This window comes from Podarcis liolepis, assembly GCF_965112155.1.
Source record: "Podarcis liolepis genome assembly, chromosome: 12".
In the NCBI taxonomy this organism is placed as follows: Eukaryota; Metazoa; Chordata; class Lepidosauria; order Squamata; family Lacertidae; genus Podarcis; species Podarcis liolepis.
This window is the reverse complement of record NC_139563.1, coordinates 54,813,586-54,830,856: the sequence shown is the minus strand read 5'-3', so window position 1 is coordinate 54,830,856 and position 17,271 is coordinate 54,813,586. Positions and strand designations below refer to the sequence as shown.

The following is a 17,271-nucleotide window of genomic DNA, read 5'->3' as shown; positions in this document are numbered from 1 at the left end:
GTCCTTTCAGGCACTCAAGCGTCTCTTCGCGTCGGAAGAGCAGCTGCTTCATGTCAACCCCAGCAGGCCGATGAGGGTGGAGACAGACGCCTCGGACAGAGCCGTGGGGGCGGTCCTGCTGCAGAAGGACCCGCAGGGGGTGTGGCGACCGGGAGCGTTTTACTCCAGGAAGCTCAGCAAGTCCGAGCAGAACTACACCATCTGGGACAGGGAGTTGCTGGCCATTCATGCAGCGTTCAAAGCGTGGAGGCACTTCCTGATCGGCGCCAAGCACACGGTGCAGGTTTGCACGGACCACAAGAATCTGGAGCACTGGCGCACGGCACAGTTCCTAAACCAGAGGCAGATACGTTGGGCTGAGTTCTTTGCGAACTTCGACTTCCGCATAGAGTATGTCCCGGGGGACACTAACATCATGGCGGACGCTCTCTCCCGTAAGCCACAGTATCTGGAGGACACAACGCCAGCGGCCGCCATGCACATCTTCGCACCAACAGTGTGGGCGTGTGCCGCGGCAACCGTGGACCTGGAGGCGGTGCGACGAGCGTTGCAGGATGACTCCTTCGCGCGAGCAAAAATGGCAGAGGTGCAAAGGGGCAAGGCAGCGGCCGACGGGTTCCAGTTAAGAGATGGATTGCTCATCCGTAAAGGGGCCATCTACGTGCCGGGAGACGACCTTCGCGCCAAGGTGCTGCAGCAGCTGCACGACGCGCCCACTGCCGGGCACTTTGGCAAGGAGAAGACGGTGGAATTAGTCGCCAGGGATTTCTGGTGGCCAGGAATGAGAGGGGAGGTCGCAGACTACGTGGCGAGGTGTGACACCTGCCAGAGGGCCAAGCCAGTGCACAGACCGCCGGCCGGACTGTTGGAACCGCTGCAAACTCCGGTCGAACCTTGGGAAAGGGTGGCCCTGGACTTTGTCACGGATCTGCCCAGCTCGAGGGGCAAGACGGCAGTGCTGGTGGTGGTGGACCTGTTTTCCAAGATGGCACATTTCATTCCGTGTGCTAAGGTGGCCACGGCGGAGCAAACCGCCAAACTGTTCATAGACCACGTGTTCAAGGTTCACGGTCTGCCACGGTCTATTCTGTCCGACCGGGGGCGGCAGTTCATCTCGAATTTCTGGCAGAAGCTGATGGGCTTCCTGAACGTCAAGATCAACCTGGCGTCGGCGAGACACCCGCAGACCAACGGGCAAGCGGAGCGGGTCAATGCCATCATGCAGCAGTACCTGAGGTGTTATGCAAATCAACAGCCTGCGACGTGGGTGGATTACCTGCCGCTTGCCGAGTTCGCCTACAACAACACGAAGCACGTGTCCACGGGGGTCACGCCGTTCTTCGCCAACAACGGGAGGCACCCCAGAACCTTCCCGGGACTGGAAAGAATGGGGGAGGGGGAGCCGCAGACAGCAGATGCGTTCGCGTCGGAGCTGCAGGAAGTCCACGATCAGCTGAGGCGCCACCTGGAGCTGGCCAAGCACGCATACAAGGTGCAAGCGGACAAACACAGGAGGGTTGGCGAAGAGCTCCACGTGGGAGACTGGGTCTGGTTAGCAGCCCACGCAGTGCCAGCCAGGTCGTTGGCCAAGAAGAAACTAGGGCATAAACAACTGGGGCCCTACCAAGTCGAAGAGCAGGTCAACCCGGTAGCTTTCAGACTGGCACTTCCGGAGGGTTCCAGAATGCATCCGGTGTTCCACAGATCGGTGCTCACTCCCTACAAGGCACCGCACAGGTTCCAGGAACCCGGAACGGCGCCGAGTCCGGTCAGAGACAGAACAGGGCACGTGGGAGTGGCACAGAAGGAGCGCATCAACGAAGTCACGGAGATTTTGGACTCCAGATGGGGGGAAGAGGGGGTAGAATACTTTCTTGCCAAGGAGGGCACCCCGGCCAGTGCGAACAGCTGGGTGCCGGGCTACGCCTTGGACGAACCTCTGCTCAAAGACGAGTTTCATGCCCTCTTCCCACATAGACCAATGCCGGCAGACTTTTTCGACGACTGGCTTTTCACGCCCACGCTTTCGGCCAGCACGTTCCGGGGGTTCGACTCGGACGAGGACCCGACACGAGACGTCCGTTCCCCGGAGGGGTCACCCTCGGGATCTGCCTCAGAACCCTCGTATTGGTGGGACGATAGACCAGAGGAGCAGTTCCGCAGAAAATGGCTGGAATGCCCAGGACGAGCAACGCCGCCAGGAGGAAGTGAGGGAGAGACGGACATGGACGTTTTCGGGGACGACCCTGGTTTCGAGCACGGCGGCACGGAGATGGAAGCGGAGGTGACCGTCGTCGACGAGAGCAGGGAGGAAGACCCGGGAGACTTCAGATGGAGGCCCGCCACGGGAAGCGAACGATATCCGACGTTCGTCCCTTTGACACAGCAGCACCCAGCTCCAGCACCGGAAGGAGGGGAGGGGGGAATGGGGGGCTTCGAGGGGGGGATGGATGTCAGGGGTTTAGGAGCAGAGGCAAGGGCAAGGGAGGAAACAGAGAGCGAAGGGGAGGAGGCAGAAGAAAAGATGAGTGATGACGACGACCCGAGATCTCCGAGTCTTTCCAGTGAATCAGAGGATTCACAGAAAGGAGCACCAGTGGCCAGGGCAAGGGGGGAGTCTAGGAGGGCACCCCAGGAAGATAGAGCCAGAGGGGACTCAGAGGAGAGCAGTTGGAAATCGGGACCAGCGTCACCGCCAGAGAGCAGGGAAGAGGAAGGGAGCCAGGGGGCAAGCGCCGGCAGCTCACAACAGGAGGGAGGACACGAGTCAGGAGTGGCCACACCTCCATCGGGGAGCGAAGAGACGGTTAGACGGAAGGTGGAAGGTTGGGCGCGCGCGCCAAGTTCAAATGCACCGGAAGGCGGCGCAGGAGGCAGCCCGGAAAGGGAGCCAGGTCCTAAAGCCCGGCGCAAGGAGACAGGAGGGTCCGGGGGGTCAGCGTCAGAAGAATCCCGGAGGGAGGAGACCCCGGGGGGCAGAGGGACCCAGAGGAGAATAGTCAGGCGGAAAAGGTGGAGCAGGGCGAGGATATTAAGTTGGTGCACAAGGGGCGGAGACTCAGACGGAGCTTCGCCGATCTAGCTACTAGACGTAGAGTTGCAAGCAGCAGCTTGAGAATGGAAACTGTAACTCAATAAAGACTTTTACTTAATGATCGCTGGCTAGCGTGATCCTCTGTGAGCTAGGATCTTCAAGCAGCTCTGACAGCAGCCAATGAAAATATTTGGGTTGAGGGATGCTTTGGAACAACATAGGTGGGTTTTGTCATAGTTGCATTTTCTGAAATTCTGTAAAAATATTCCAAAACTGGAGAGAATTTTTCTTAGCTCCTCTGATAAGATATAGACATGTTGCTCCTAGCAGTAAATTTTCAAATATAATGTGCGACCCATTTCATTTAATTAAATTTGCTTTTGGATTGAGAAGCCACTGATTTAGTGCCTTAAGGAAGTTAATGTTAATTTAGATTATTTTGTTCAAGCCGTCTCTAATAAATTTCTTATTTTTATAGACAGGCAGAGGAGCTGAGTAAAGACCATGATGAACCATGTTTGTATAAAGTAGGCATGGAACATTTAGAAGAACAGATGAGTGGAGCAGGAAAAAGAAGCTGTGTTTATATATGGCAAACAAGCACACATGCTAAAAGACCTGAAGATGACACAGAAAAGCAAGAGCCTGAAAAGATGACGCAGAAAAGCGAAAGCCCGGCTCCTGAAGTTCCTCAATCGTCCAGATATAACCTAAACAAGAAATGGCTTGAAGAATCCATAGAGAGAGTCCAAGGGAAAGCAGATCCCAAGACGTCCAAGAAGAAAGTAGTAAGGTGGCTTGAGGCATCCATGGAAATCCTTACAAAGGAAGTTTCAGAAGCACCCAAACCATCTATTGATGAATGGCTCAAAGAATCCCGTAAAAACGTTGAAGAGAAATGTCCTGAAGAAGCCAGACAGGATGTGAAAGAATGGCTTGACATATCCATAAGTAATCTCCAAGAGGAAGGTCCCGAGACATCCCACCTAGGTGTTCAAGAATGGCATGAAGAATCCATTAAGAGCCTCCAGAGTCTTCAAGAGTCTGAAGCAAAGCCTAAGTTGCTCAGGGGTAAACTAAAGAAGAAACGGCTTGAAGAATCCACAAAGGAAGCTTCTGAAACTTGTAAAGAGAATGTATTAGGAACGCTTCAGGAACCTATGGAAAACCTCAGAGAGAAGAGTCCTGAGGCACCCAAGCAAACTATGGAGGACACTGAAGAGCAATGTCCTGAAGCATCTAGAAAGGAGGAGAACCTCCAAGAGGCAGGGCCTGAAACAGACCGCCTAAGTATGCCGGAGTGGGCTGAAGCATCCAGTAAAGCCATCCAGGAAATCCGAGGGCAAAGTCGCAAAGCAACAAAACCGAATGCTCAGCAGGAGGCGCTTGCAGTGCCAGAATGGCTTCAAGCAGCCATGGAGAAACCTCCAGAAGCATCCAGGCAGGAAGGTCCTGAAACAACCCAGCTCATTGTTCCGGAATGGCCTCAAGCATCGAAAGGTCTGAAAAACGAAGAAGCAAAAGAGAAAATGAAGCAAAAGGTCAAAGAATCCATGAGAAGCGTCGTACAGGAAGGCAATGAAGCATCTAGAGAAAATATGCAAAAATGGCTTCAAGAATCCATTAAGGACTTCATGGAAAGGGGTCCTGAAGATTCCAGTGAGGGTTTGCAGGAATGGCTTGAATCATCCATGAAAAGAATTGATGAGCTATATCCTGAAGAATCAAGAGGGGATATGAAGGAGTGGTTTAAAGCATCCATAAGAAACTTGCAAGATCTAGGGCCTGAACCGTCCCGTCTAGATATACAAGAATGGCTTGAAGCATCCATGAAAAACATCCAAGAAATTCCTGAAGCACCCATGAAGGGTATCCAGAAGAAAAGTCCTGAAGCAGACACGGAAAGCATCCGGGAGAAAGGTAAGGCATCCAGTAAGAAGGTGCAGAAACCATTCACAGAAAACCAACAGAAGTCCATGCTGAATGTGGGGAAGTGGCTTCAGTCAAACTTAATAAGCCGCATACAAGAAAGTTCTGAAACATCCATAGAGAATGTGCAGGACTGGATTGAAGAATCCTTAAGAAACGTTGAAGATGAGTTGCCTGAAGCGTCCAGACAGGATGTGACGGAGTGGCTTGAGGAAACCAGAAAAGGTCTCCAAGAGGGAGGTCCTGAAGCATCCGAGCAGGACCTGAATGAATTCCTAAAAGCATCCATTCTGAACCTCAAAGAGGACGTTCCTCCAGCAACTGCCAAAAGCGTGCAGCAGTGGCTTGATGAGTCGATAGCAAATGTCCAAAGGGGAGCCTCCAGACTAGGGGTTCAAAAGTGGCTTGAACAAAACCTGAAAACCATGGAAGAGGAAGGACCTGATATGGACCTACAGCAATGGTTTGAAACGGCCATAGGAAACCTGGGTGAAACATGTCCTGAAGCATCAAGACATGATGTGAAAGGATGGCTTGAGGCAGCCATGATGAATGTTCAAGAGCAAGGTCCTGAAGCATCTAAGGTGAATGTGTACGAATGGCTTGCAGAATCTGCACAGAATTTTAAAGAGGGAACTTCTGAAGAAAGTATAGTAAATGTGGAGGGGTGGGCTGAATCAGCGATACAGAGTCTCAAAGAGGAAGCCTCCAATCTGAATACTCAAGAATGGCTTGCAGAATCTTTAGCATACCTCAAAGAAGACCCGGAAGCATCCCGGCAAAATATTAAGCAATGGCTTGAAGAATCCAAAACACACCTCAATGAGGTATGTGCTGAAGAAGCTAGAGTGGATGTGGAGAAATGGCTTAGAGAAGTCACAGGCAGTTTCCAGGAGGAAGGACCCGAAGCATTCAAAGGGAACCTGCAGGGATTCATAAGATCATCAATGTCAAACCTCAAACAGGAAAGTATTGCAGCATCTAGAGCAAGCAACAGGGATTGGACTGGCATAACCAGATATACTCCAAACACCAAGAGTTCTGTACCGAAAATAAAACGCAATGTATCCAGAATGAAAATGTATTCGATGCCTCTTCTGCGAACCAAATCAGTGCTAGATCAAATAGTTGAGGAAAGTGAAGGAAGCAGATCGACCGTTGACGAGGACAGAACAAGTTGGAAGGGAGGAAGAAACTTGGAGAGAGAGAAAATCTGGGAGGGAGGAAGAAACTTGGAGAGTGAGAAAATCTGGGACGGAGAAACAAGCTTTGAGGAAGAAGAAACAAGCTTTGAGGAAGAAGAAACAAGCTTTGAGGATGAATACCCAGAAGTGCCTGAAGGAATTATTTCGCGAGGAAAACAGGTATTTGAAAAGAGTCAAAGCAAACACAGAGATTAGTGAATTCTGCAACTATTATGTAGAATGGAAGGCAAGCGGGGGGGGGGGCACTACTGAAATTTGAGACCAGTTTCCCAGTCTGGTCTTCCCAGACTGGCTGCTACTGGTGGGCAGCCAACAGCTGGCCAGTAGTGCATCAGAGGAGGCGGCGGCAGGGAAGCGGCCTGAGTCTTGAGGTCCTCTTGCTGAGTGAAGCCCTGGACTGCAGCTCTCAAGGGATTCAGATTGGTGTTAGGAGGCCCTAGATCATAGGTAGGCAAACTAAGGCCCAGGGGCCGGATCCGGCCCAATAGCCTTCTCAATCCGGCCTGTGGACGGTCCAGGAATCAGCATGTTTTTACATGAGTAGAATGTGTCCTTTTATTTAAAATGCATCTCTGAGTTATTTGTGGGGCATAGGAATTCGTTCATTCCCCACCCCCAAAAAAATAGTCCGGCCCCCCACAAGATCTGAGGGACAGTGGACCGGCCCCCTGCTGAAAAAGTTTGCTGACCCCTGCTAGAGATTGATTCTGGGACTGTTAACATGCAAAAGGTGGTTTACCGCTAAGCTACAGTTGTTCCTTTCAAATTGTGCCCCCCCCCATGTTTCACTTCCAAAACCTACATCAAAGGAGCCAATGAGTCCTGTAATTTGGGGGCCCTGAAAAGCTTGGGGCCAACTTAACCTCAAGGATTCCAGGGGCAAACATGAGTCATCTTTCAGTGTATGGTACCCTGTGTGAGGCTAAAATTTGGGTCTTCTTAATTATGGATCTTCTTGATTTTGTACCTTCTTGGCTTGGTGCCCTCTGTGGGGGAACCGCCCCCATTGCCCTAAATCTGGCACTGGGAACTCCTTTCTCCCATGCGCACCTTCCCAGATACTGAGATCTGCTCCAACTCTACAATTCTATGATTCTATAGATTTATGTATACACCTTTTCCTCTGATGGGACTCAATGTAGCTCACAGATAAAAATAAGAACCACTGGACACATTAGGGGGGGGAATCCTAAAAACACACACAATTAAACAAAGTATTTTATGAAAAGTTGACAGGATGAACGCCTGAGAGATTAAAGCCCAAAAGGAGGGATTGCATCAAGCAAAATGAGAAGTTACAGAGGATGAAATCAGAGTTTCAGCTATAATGGAAGAAATTGGGGAGATTAGGAAGGGGAAAGGGCCGAACTTCAGTGAACATCTTTTGTATGCAAAAGGCCTCAAGTTAAGTTTCTGGCACTTGCAAGTAGGACTGAGAAAGGCCTCATTTGAAATCCTGGCGAGCTTTTGCCAATCAATGCAGACTGATCTAGCTTGACCAATGGTCTGACTTGATGTACAGAGGCTTTCTTTGTTCCTCTCTTGGACTAAATGTGTCCTCCTTAATTTTTTAGTCTAAATAGTGGCTGCTGTGGGGGCCCAATGAGGATTGGAGCTGCAGCTCTTGAGGAGGGGCAGAGCTGCTGAAAATGGGGGCTTCCTTTCTACAGCGTATAGCAGCAGGGAAGCATTTCCTTGGGGACTGTAGCAGGGGAGGACAGGATCAGTCCCTCCCTGTAAGCAGTCATTAGTCCTGAACCTAGTCACAACAACTCCACAGTGCCTACTTACAGTAAAAAAGAGAAAGAGGCACAACACAACTAAGAGTGGTGTGTTTACTTTTGTACAGTGGCGCCCCGCAAGACGAATGCCTCGCAAGACGGAAAACTCGCTAGACGAAAGAGTTTTCCGTTTTGGAGGTGCTTCGCAAAACGAATCTCCTATGGGCTTGCTTCGCAAGACGAAAATGTCTTGTGAGTTCCTGCGGGGGTTTTTTTCCTCCCCCCCCTTTTTCTAAGCCGCTTATCCGCTTATCCGCTAAGCTGCTAAAAGCCGCTAATAGCGCTAATCCGCTAATCCGTCAATGGGCTTGCTTCGCAAGACGAAAAAACCGCTAGACGAAGAGACTCACAGAACGGATTCTTTTCGTCTTGCGAGGCACCACTGTATCGCATTTGGCACTTAGGGTGGAAGCAGGAGGGATCTAAGTGAGGGACACAGAATCTGCTTGGGGATTGTAGAAGCTTCATCTATACAATGCCAAATGAGTTTGGAATTTTACTTGCAAATAGACCTGTGAGACCCTAAGGCTGCTTTTGGAACTCATAACCATCCATGCATCAGTGCTACATCTTCACGGTTTGTGCATGTGGATACAGGAAGCCTATCTGCGTTTCTGTAAAAGAAATGCCATTTTATTAAAAGAGAGAAAAAGAAAAACCCCAAGGCTGTGTGTTTTGGGAAGAGCTTGCATGATGATATCAAAGAATTAGCCATTGTTAAATTAATCTACTTGCTGAAATCAGGTAATTTATTGCAATAGCTGCTAAACGACACTCCACAGCCTTTTGGGGTATTAACACCCTCCTCTTTTCCTACCCTTTCTCATTTACTTGTAGTTGTTAATGACCCTGCTATGCAACATCATCTGCTGGTACAGGTAAGTTAAGTCTTCCTGAGATATCCGTATTGTAGCGAGCACTGATTTCAGGTCAGGTTGTGTAGGAGCTTCCTAATGTTTCACCACAAAGTGTACAATGTCAAAAGGAGCCCATACTGTTTGAAAGTAAAATAAAATCAAGGCATTAATTAAAAGATTAAAGAAAGATTAAGGTGGGGGAGGAGAACCTCGCCACACTGCCTTACTGTATGATCTTGGAGCACCTCAGTAAGATTCTGTTCAGCAGGGTTTGTGTTTCTAGAAATGATGCTAACTTTCTGTGTGCATTTTTTAAAAACCGGTGAAGCTTCTTTTTGAAAACAGGGAAGAAAGGGAACCCTTTAGGCCCTCCTAGATGTCCTTTTTATTGTGCATTCATTATGATTATTTGTGCTTAAGGAGGCATGGAGATGGGATTATATCAGTGTTTCCCACCCCTGGGGGGCGCTGGAATAATCCGGAGGGCAGTAGTAGCCTCAGGTGCAATTGGGGGACATTGAATAAAAATAAGGGGGTGGTGGAAGCAGAAAGAAAGAATAAACCATTTGTACATGTTTCATCTGTTGTGTAATGACGCTTATCGATGTAACATACGAGTCAAAGTCATAATGATTTCTTTATTTTTCAAACAAACACACAAAATGCAAGTTATAACCGATCAGGGGTCAAGTCCACTGATGCAAATTTGTCACTGCATCTTTCTGTTTGTTCACTTAAAGAAGGTAGATTTCCAGCTGAGTAATTTCCCCCCCCAGAAAAGGGGGCCCTTATTGATTCACTTGTGCTCCAAAAAGCATCACAACTATATGCTAAGACTTTCCCCTTAAATTGAGAACCATGTAAGCCAGGACTGGCCCACCCATTAGACCTACTGAGATAGTCACCTCAGGCGGCAGGCTGGGGACGTCTGCGAGGGGTAGCAGATACGGAGAAGGGAGTCTCATGTGCCTTTGCCACTCCTCCTTTATCTACGGATTGGAGCCGCCACCATTGCAGTCACCCCATGAGGGGAAAGGTCCCTCTGCTGCCTGCTCACCAAGACTCATTTCTTGTCAGGGTAGATGCCAGGAGCAGATCAGCAAGAACTCACAAGGTGTCAGTGAACTCTATTCAAAGAAACCAAACAGCTCAGATCACAGCAACTCTTCCCAGTAGATCTTGCCCCAATGAGGCAATAGTGAGGACTGAAGGTCCCCCCTTCCCCCAAGTCTTTTCCTCCCCTGAGGCCTTCTCACGCAATCTGAGACTCCAATGCCTTGTCTGTCTCTGCTCTGCCCACTTCATACCTCTGTGGGTTCTGGGAGAAATGCGGGGAGGGGAGCTGGTCGCAGCAGGAGGGGGAGACTCCCTGGCTTCTTCAGCAGCCTGCCTCAACTCTGCCTCTTGCCTCCCCTCCTCACCAGCCTCTGCTTCTGAACTGCTCTCTGCCACAGCCTCTTCCTGCTCACCAAACAATGTTACCTCCTCAGCTTCTGACACCTTCTCTTCCCAATCTGCTCCCCCTCTGACCACTCACCTTCGCCACACCACCAATCCCTGCTTCTGAGCCTTCTTTCCTTCCGGGTTTCCCACCATTTCTCTGCATCCAGCCAGTCCATAATGTTTCTGCATCTCTAAACATCTTTGAAGGCCCCTAAGGAGAACCTCTGCTCACTGCTGCCTGGGAAGAGCATGGCTGACGCTGCCAATGCTGGTTCCTCTTCCTTTTTTCTCCCTCACTGCCTCCAGTTGTCAGAAAAGGAGGCAGCAGTGGTAGGGGGCAGCAGAAGGGGGACACACCCATTTTCTGTTTTGCCTCAAGCGGCAAAATGTCTTGGGCCAGCTCCAATATACACCCTCATGCTCCCCTCAGCGTCAGTGTTGCAGAGAAAGCCGAAAGCATGGGTGCTTGAGGTTGAAAGTGAACACAATATGTGAGATGCTACAGAGACTTAACTGCTTTCATGCCATGCAAGTTAAGGTGGGAGCCTTAACATACACTTGCGTGATTTTTGGAGCATGTGTGAATCTGTAAAAGCCTTAAGCATCCTCTTAAACCATTCTATTTTAATCCTGTATGCATTAGATCAGTCATATAACAAGTGAGTCCCCTTGCAGTTTTCCATTCCCCATTTATTTCCCTATGGCAAATTGCCTCGGTCTTCTTCTTCCCCTACCACTGCAAGCTTGCTCACTCAGAACGTAATTCTTCCTGTCCAGCAAACATAGGCTATATGTATACGTTGCTGGCTTAAAAAGCAGCTAGGTGGTTCTTTTGCTCAGTTTGGATTGAGGCTGGAGGAGGCATCAAAATGCAGTATTTCCTAAGAAAGGACAGGATATGCATGGATTGCAGATAACTCTGTGTGTATATCACTTCCCAAACAGTTGATGTATTTGATGTAGAGTAAATAGCTGTAGTTACAGCCAAAATTTTACAATGCAATGCTATGCATGTCTACTCAAAAGTAAGTCCAACTGAGTTCAATGAGACTTACTCCCGCATGTGCGTCTAAAGGATTGTAGCCTTACCTTAACCTGCCAACTGGTTTACAGCCAAGACATTGTTAATTTAATTCCTACCAAGCAACTATGTTCTGCAGCAGGCAGAGAATTAACCACGTCCCCAATGTACACGGTGCCAATGCACTGCCGCAGAATTAAGCAAGTCACCTTTTAGACATTTTTGTGGAGAACAAGGAAGAGTAAGGGGAGAGGACAACAGAAATGGCAATGTTTTCCAACTGACAATGTCGGTAATGGGATCAGGAGAGAGACTTTTTCTTCTGGCACCACCATGATCCACACCCACACACCAAGTAGCTGTCATTTACTGTAATATTCATTTGTTGGCATCCATCTGTCTCGAGAGACAATGGAGTGCGCCTCTGGGGGTGAAGCCAAACCATTGCCTTAGCAGCACTGAAGTGACCTCCCAGGGCACAAGCCTGAGCAGCGTGTCTGGAGGTCCCGGGCTGTCCAGATGACAAGACTCCCCTCTTGGCCTCGCTGGTCCAAAGGAAAGCAGAGCAATACATTTGGCACCAGCTTGGCTGCAGGAGTTGCTGGAAGGAGGTATACAGGTGCCATCCAACCGTCTTAGGGACTCCACTCCCGATTTGTGTAGGATTTACTCCTTAGCCTTCTCCCAAAGATGTCCTGCAAGGCAGCAGAGGTTAGGATCAGAGTTTTCCTTCTCTGAGACAGGCTACCATCCCAGGTTGAAAAGCCCCACCTGCCCCTCACTTCCCTCTACAGCAGCCTTTCTCAACCTGTGGGTCCCTAGATGATGTTGGACTACAACTCCCATCACCCCTAGCTAGCAAGGCCAGAGCTCAGGGATGATGGGAGTTGTAGTCCAACAACATCTGGGGACCCACAGGTTGAGAACCACTGCTCTACAGCATGTGCAGAAACCACCATCTTGACTGCTAGACCCACTATTGGTCTCATCCACTCAAGCGCTTGTCTTCACCTGAAGGAGCGTCTCCACCCCCATCGTTCTGCCCGGACGCTGAGGTCCAGCGCCGAGGGCCTTCTGGCGGTTCCCTCATTGTGAGAAGCAAAGCTACAGGGAACCAGGCAGAGGGCCTTCTCGGTAGTGGCGCCCGCCCTGTGGAATGCCCTCCCATCAGATGTCAAAGCGATAAATAACTATCTGACATTCAGAAGACATCTTAAGGCAGCCCTGTTCAGGGAAGTTTTTAATCTGTGATATTTTAGTGTATTTTTGGTTTCTATGGAAGCCGCCCAGAGTGGCTGGGAAAACCAGCCAGATGGGCGGGGTACAAATAATAAATTATTTATTATTATTATTATTATTATTATTATTATTATTATTATTATTTATTATTTGTACCCCGCCCATCTGGCTGGGTTTCCCCAGCCACTCTGGGCGGCTTCCACAGAAACCAAAAAACACTAAAATATCATACATTAAAAGCTTCCCTGAATAGGGCCGCCTTAAGATGTCTTCTGAATGTCAGGTAGTTGTCCATCACCTTGACATCCGATGGGAGGGCATTCCACAAGGCGGGCGCCACTACCGAGAAGGCCCTCTGCCTGGTTCCCTGTAGCTTCGCTTCTCGCAATGAGGGAACCGCCAGAAGGCCCTCGGCGCTGGACCTCAGTGTCCGGGCAGAACGATGGGGGTGGAGACGCTCCTTCAGGTATACAGGGCCGAAGCCGTTTAGGGCTTTAAAGGTCAACACCAGCACTTTGAATTGTGCTTGGAAACGTACTGGGAGCCAATGTAGGTCTTTCAAGACCGGTGTTATGTGGTCTCGGCGGCCGCCCCCAGTCACCAGTCTAGCTGCCGCATTCTGGATTAGCTGTAGTTTCCGAGTCACCTTCAAAGGTAGCCCCACGTAGAGCGCATTGCAGTAGTCCAAGCGGGAGATAACTAGAGCATGCACCACTCTGGCCAGACAGTCAGCGGGCAGGTAGGGTCTCAGCCTGCGTACCAGGTGGAGTTGGTAGACAGCTGCCCTGGATACAGAATTGACCTGCGCCTCCATGGACAGCTGTGAGTCCAAAATGACTCCCAGGCTACGCACCTGGTCCTTCAGGGGCACAGTTACCCTATTCAGGACCAGGGAGTCCTCCACACCAGCCCGCCCCCTGTCCCCCAAAAACAGTACTTCTGTCTTGTCAGGATTCAACTTCAATCCATTAGCCGCCATCCATCCTCCAACCGCCTCCAGGCACTCACACAGGACCTTCACCGCCTTCACTGGTTCTGATTTGAAAGAAAGGTAGAGCTGGGTATCATCTGCATATTGATGAACACCCAGTCCAAACCCCCTGATGATCTCTCCCAGCGGCTTCATATAGATGTTAAAAAGCATGGGGGAGAGGACGGAACCCTGAGGCACCCCACAAGTGAGGGCCCAAGGGTCTGAACACTCATCCCCCACCACCACTTTCTGAACACGGCCCAGGAGAAAGGAGCGAAACCACTGTATAACAGTGCCCCCAGCTCCCAACCCCTCTAGACGGTCCAGAAGGATGTTATGGTCGATTGTATCAAAGGCCGCTGAGAGATCCAGCAGAACCAGGAAACAACTCTCACCTTTGTCCCTAGCTCGCCGGAGATCATCAACCAGTGCGACCAAGGCAGTTTCAGTCCCATGATGAGGCCTGAACCCTGATTGGAAGGGATCCAAATGGTCCGCATCCTCCAGGCGTGCCTGGAGTTGTTCAGCAACCACACGCTCAATCACCTTGCCCAAGAATGGAAGATTTGAGACTGGGCGATAGTTGGCCATACTATCCGGGTCCAAAGATGGTTTTTTAAGAAGCGGTTTAATGACCGCCTCTTTCAGCGGATCTGGGAATGTTCCCTCACAGAGGGAAGCATTCACCACCCCGCAGAGCCCATCGCCCAGCCCTTCCCGGCTAGCTTTTATAAGCCAGGATGGGCAAGGATCAAGGAGACAGGTGGTTGGTTTCACTCGTCCAAGCAGCCTGTCCACATCCTCGGGGGTAACGGATTGAAATTGATTCCATGCAACTTGACCAGACAGGGCTCTAGCACTCTCCCGCCCCAGCCCTGCTCCCACGGTGGTGTCTAGCTCCTTCCGAATATGAGTGATTTTATCTGCAAAAAACTTTGCAAAATCGTTGCAGGAGATCTTGGGGTCTTTACAACGCCCCGGTGGTAAAGGTGGTTCCGTTAGATTGCGGACCACCTGAAAGAGTCTCCTGCTACTATTTTCTGCAGATGCAATAGAGGCGGTGAAGAAAGTCTTCTTCGCCGTCGCTATCGCCACTTGGTAGGCTCAACGTTGAGCTCTAACCTGTGTCCGATCAGATTCGGAGTGAGTTTTCTGCCACCGACGTCTCAGCGATTGTTTCATCGCCCTCAGCTCCGAAGAAAACCACGGGGCTGTCCGGGCTCCATGCAATCGGAGAGGGCGCTTCGGAGCCAGACAGTCGATAGCCCTGGTTAACTCCGCATTTCAGCGGGCCACCAGGGAATCAGCTGAAAGGCCATCAACATGGGATAAAGCATCCCCTACCACTCTCTGGAAACCATTTGGATCCATTAAGTGGCGGGGGCGGACCATCCGAATTGGTCCCACCTCCCTGCAGAGGGGAAGGGTCGCGGAGAAGTCCAGTTGCACCAGGAAGTGATCTGACCACGGCACTTCTTTGGTTTCATTTTTACTTAGTGTCAGATCACCCACGTCGCTAGAGGTGAATACCAGGTCTAAGGCATGTCCATGACTATGAGTTGGGCCCAACTTATTCAGGGACAGCCCCATGGAGGCCATGCTTTCCACGAAGTCCCGAGCGGCCCCTTGTAAGGTCGTGTCGGCGTGGATGTTAAAATCCCCTAGGACAACCAAACTAGGTGTCTCCAGGAGAACATCCGCCACGACCTGAAGCAGCTCGGACAGGGAATCCTTGGTGCAGCGGGGAGGTCGGTACACCAAAAGGAATCCTGTACTGCCCCTATTGCCCAACTTCCAGAACATGCACTCAGAAAACTGGGTCTTCCCAGTAGGACGCCTGATGCAAACTAATGACTTCCTAAAAATCACTGCAACCCCCCCTCCCCGCCCACATGACCTGGGTTGCTGTGCGTAAGAGAAACCTGGTGGGCAAGCGGCAGCAAGGACAGGCCCATCTGCCTCATTCAACCAGGTCTCTGTCACACAAGCCAGGTCAAATCCTCCATCCACAATCAGGTTGTGGATGGCAGTGGTTTTATTCATCATTGACCTGGCATTACACAGCAACACCTTCAGGTTATGTGGGTTTCCCCTGTTGATTCCAGTATCCATCTGGTCAAGGCCAGACCCGGAGGCAGGGATAGTCTTCAAACAACGACTAAACCTGCCTCCTCGGTAATGACATGGTCTGGTCTTAGCGTAACTCCGCCTCCTGCCCATGATCACCGAGATCGGATGTCCCAGTGCTTTCCCCCCTGTGGAACTTGTCCCAGCCATCGTGTTGGCTGGGGGCTCACTCCCAGGCAGCCCTGATCCCGCCCCTTAAAAACAAAACACAAACTATACAGAACCAATAAAACAACAGAAAACAAAAACAGAACAATTATACTAAAATTAATCCCCAACCAAATATCCATTACACCCCCCCACCCCCAACAAGAGAAAAAAGGAAAAAAAGAAATACAAATTTAAATTGCCACGACTGCTTGAGGACATTTTAAAACACATTGGAACAGGGAAGCAATTGCAGAACACTTCCCAGCTTTCCCAAAAGTTTGTTCCAACTAAGGGCCTGGGCCACACCCCCTGGGCCAGTTGGAGAAGGCCCTGGAAGGGAGCAGGCCCTGCAGTCCTCACCCAGCCGATGATGATGATGATGATGATGATGATGATGATGATGATTATTATTCACGTGCAAGGGAAGTCCTTAATTCACTGAGGGTTTGAGATCCATTGGTGACCCTCCCCTGGTTTAGCCAGCCAGTCAAAGCCGTTTTTCTAGGGTGTGGTCGCATGTTGCTATCCTCTAGGAGCCACAGGTGAGAGTTGAGTTCAGGTGAGAGCTGAGTTCAGGGTGGAGACCAAAGCTGGACAAATTACTGTACCCTCCAAAGGAGCATATTTGTCCCCCACCGGAGGTATTACCCCTCTCCTAACACCCCATACATATTAATTTATAATAGTATTAATCCAACAATGTGGTTTGCCAGAAGCAAAATATTAGATGAGCTTCCTGGAGGGAATTTAGTCTCCATCCCTGACCAAATGGGTATGAACAACTACGCATTCCTCATACTAAAAAGCAACACTGTCTGTAAAAGTCCTAAAGAAACATTTTGTAGATGAGCTAAAGAAAAAGCAATGTATTTCCTAACTGGTTGTTTTTTTCCTTCTTTCTTTCTAGAGAACACCCGGGAATATTGTCCAAGATCATCCCTGGCACCATCATAGCATTTATTATCTTTCTCTATATACACTCCAAATATTACTGTGTAATAAGCAACATTAAACCTGTCTAAGTTTACCAGTATAGTAAGACTCCGGGCTGCATTATGAGAATACAGGTGGATTTTTGTTATTATATTTTAATCTGCAAATGCAATAGTGGGAAATAAACAATACCCCTAACCAGTTTCTCATAGGCGGCAGTTAGGTGGTGATGTTGTTTCACCAATGACCTCCCCCGATTTTGTCAGAATTCAAGACCAATCAGCAGCTGGATAGGATCTCCAAGCACTGGCTTGGAGCAGACCTCTGCTGAAGATGCTTCCAAATGTTGGTGGTATCAGTGTCAGCAAATGGGCAACCAAGCAAGTGCACCAGGAGATACCTAAGGAAGCTGATTCCTCCAGCTATGGGGTTTTTACTTATGCTGTTTTGGTTTGAGGATGGCTCTTCCATGTGGACTGTCAGTGATATTGCTGAATACAGGTACCTCTGGTTACATACTTAATTCGTTCCGGAGGTCCGTTCTTAACCTAAAACTGTTCTTAACCTGAAGCACCACTT

The 17,271-nt window shown here is 49.8% G+C and overlaps 1 protein-coding gene across 4 annotated transcripts in view; it reads left to right on the top strand.

The window, feature by feature from the left end:
- Positions 1-16,798, top strand: part of LOC310690143 (uncharacterized protein) — a 64,027-nt gene extending 47,229 nt beyond the window's left edge. For all 4 annotated transcript variants that reach the window (XM_083468768.1, XM_083468769.1, XM_083468767.1 and 1 more), the window contains 3 exons: positions 3,513-6,327; positions 8,787-8,827; positions 16,667-16,798. In XM_083468768.1, the coding sequence (XP_083324894.1) occupies positions 3,513-6,327; positions 8,787-8,827; positions 16,667-16,781 (2,971 nt within the window). In that variant the 3' untranslated portion in view covers positions 16,782-16,798. The remainder of the gene's footprint in view (positions 1-3,512; positions 6,328-8,786; positions 8,828-16,666) is intronic.
- Positions 16,799-17,271: the final 473 nt, after the last annotated feature.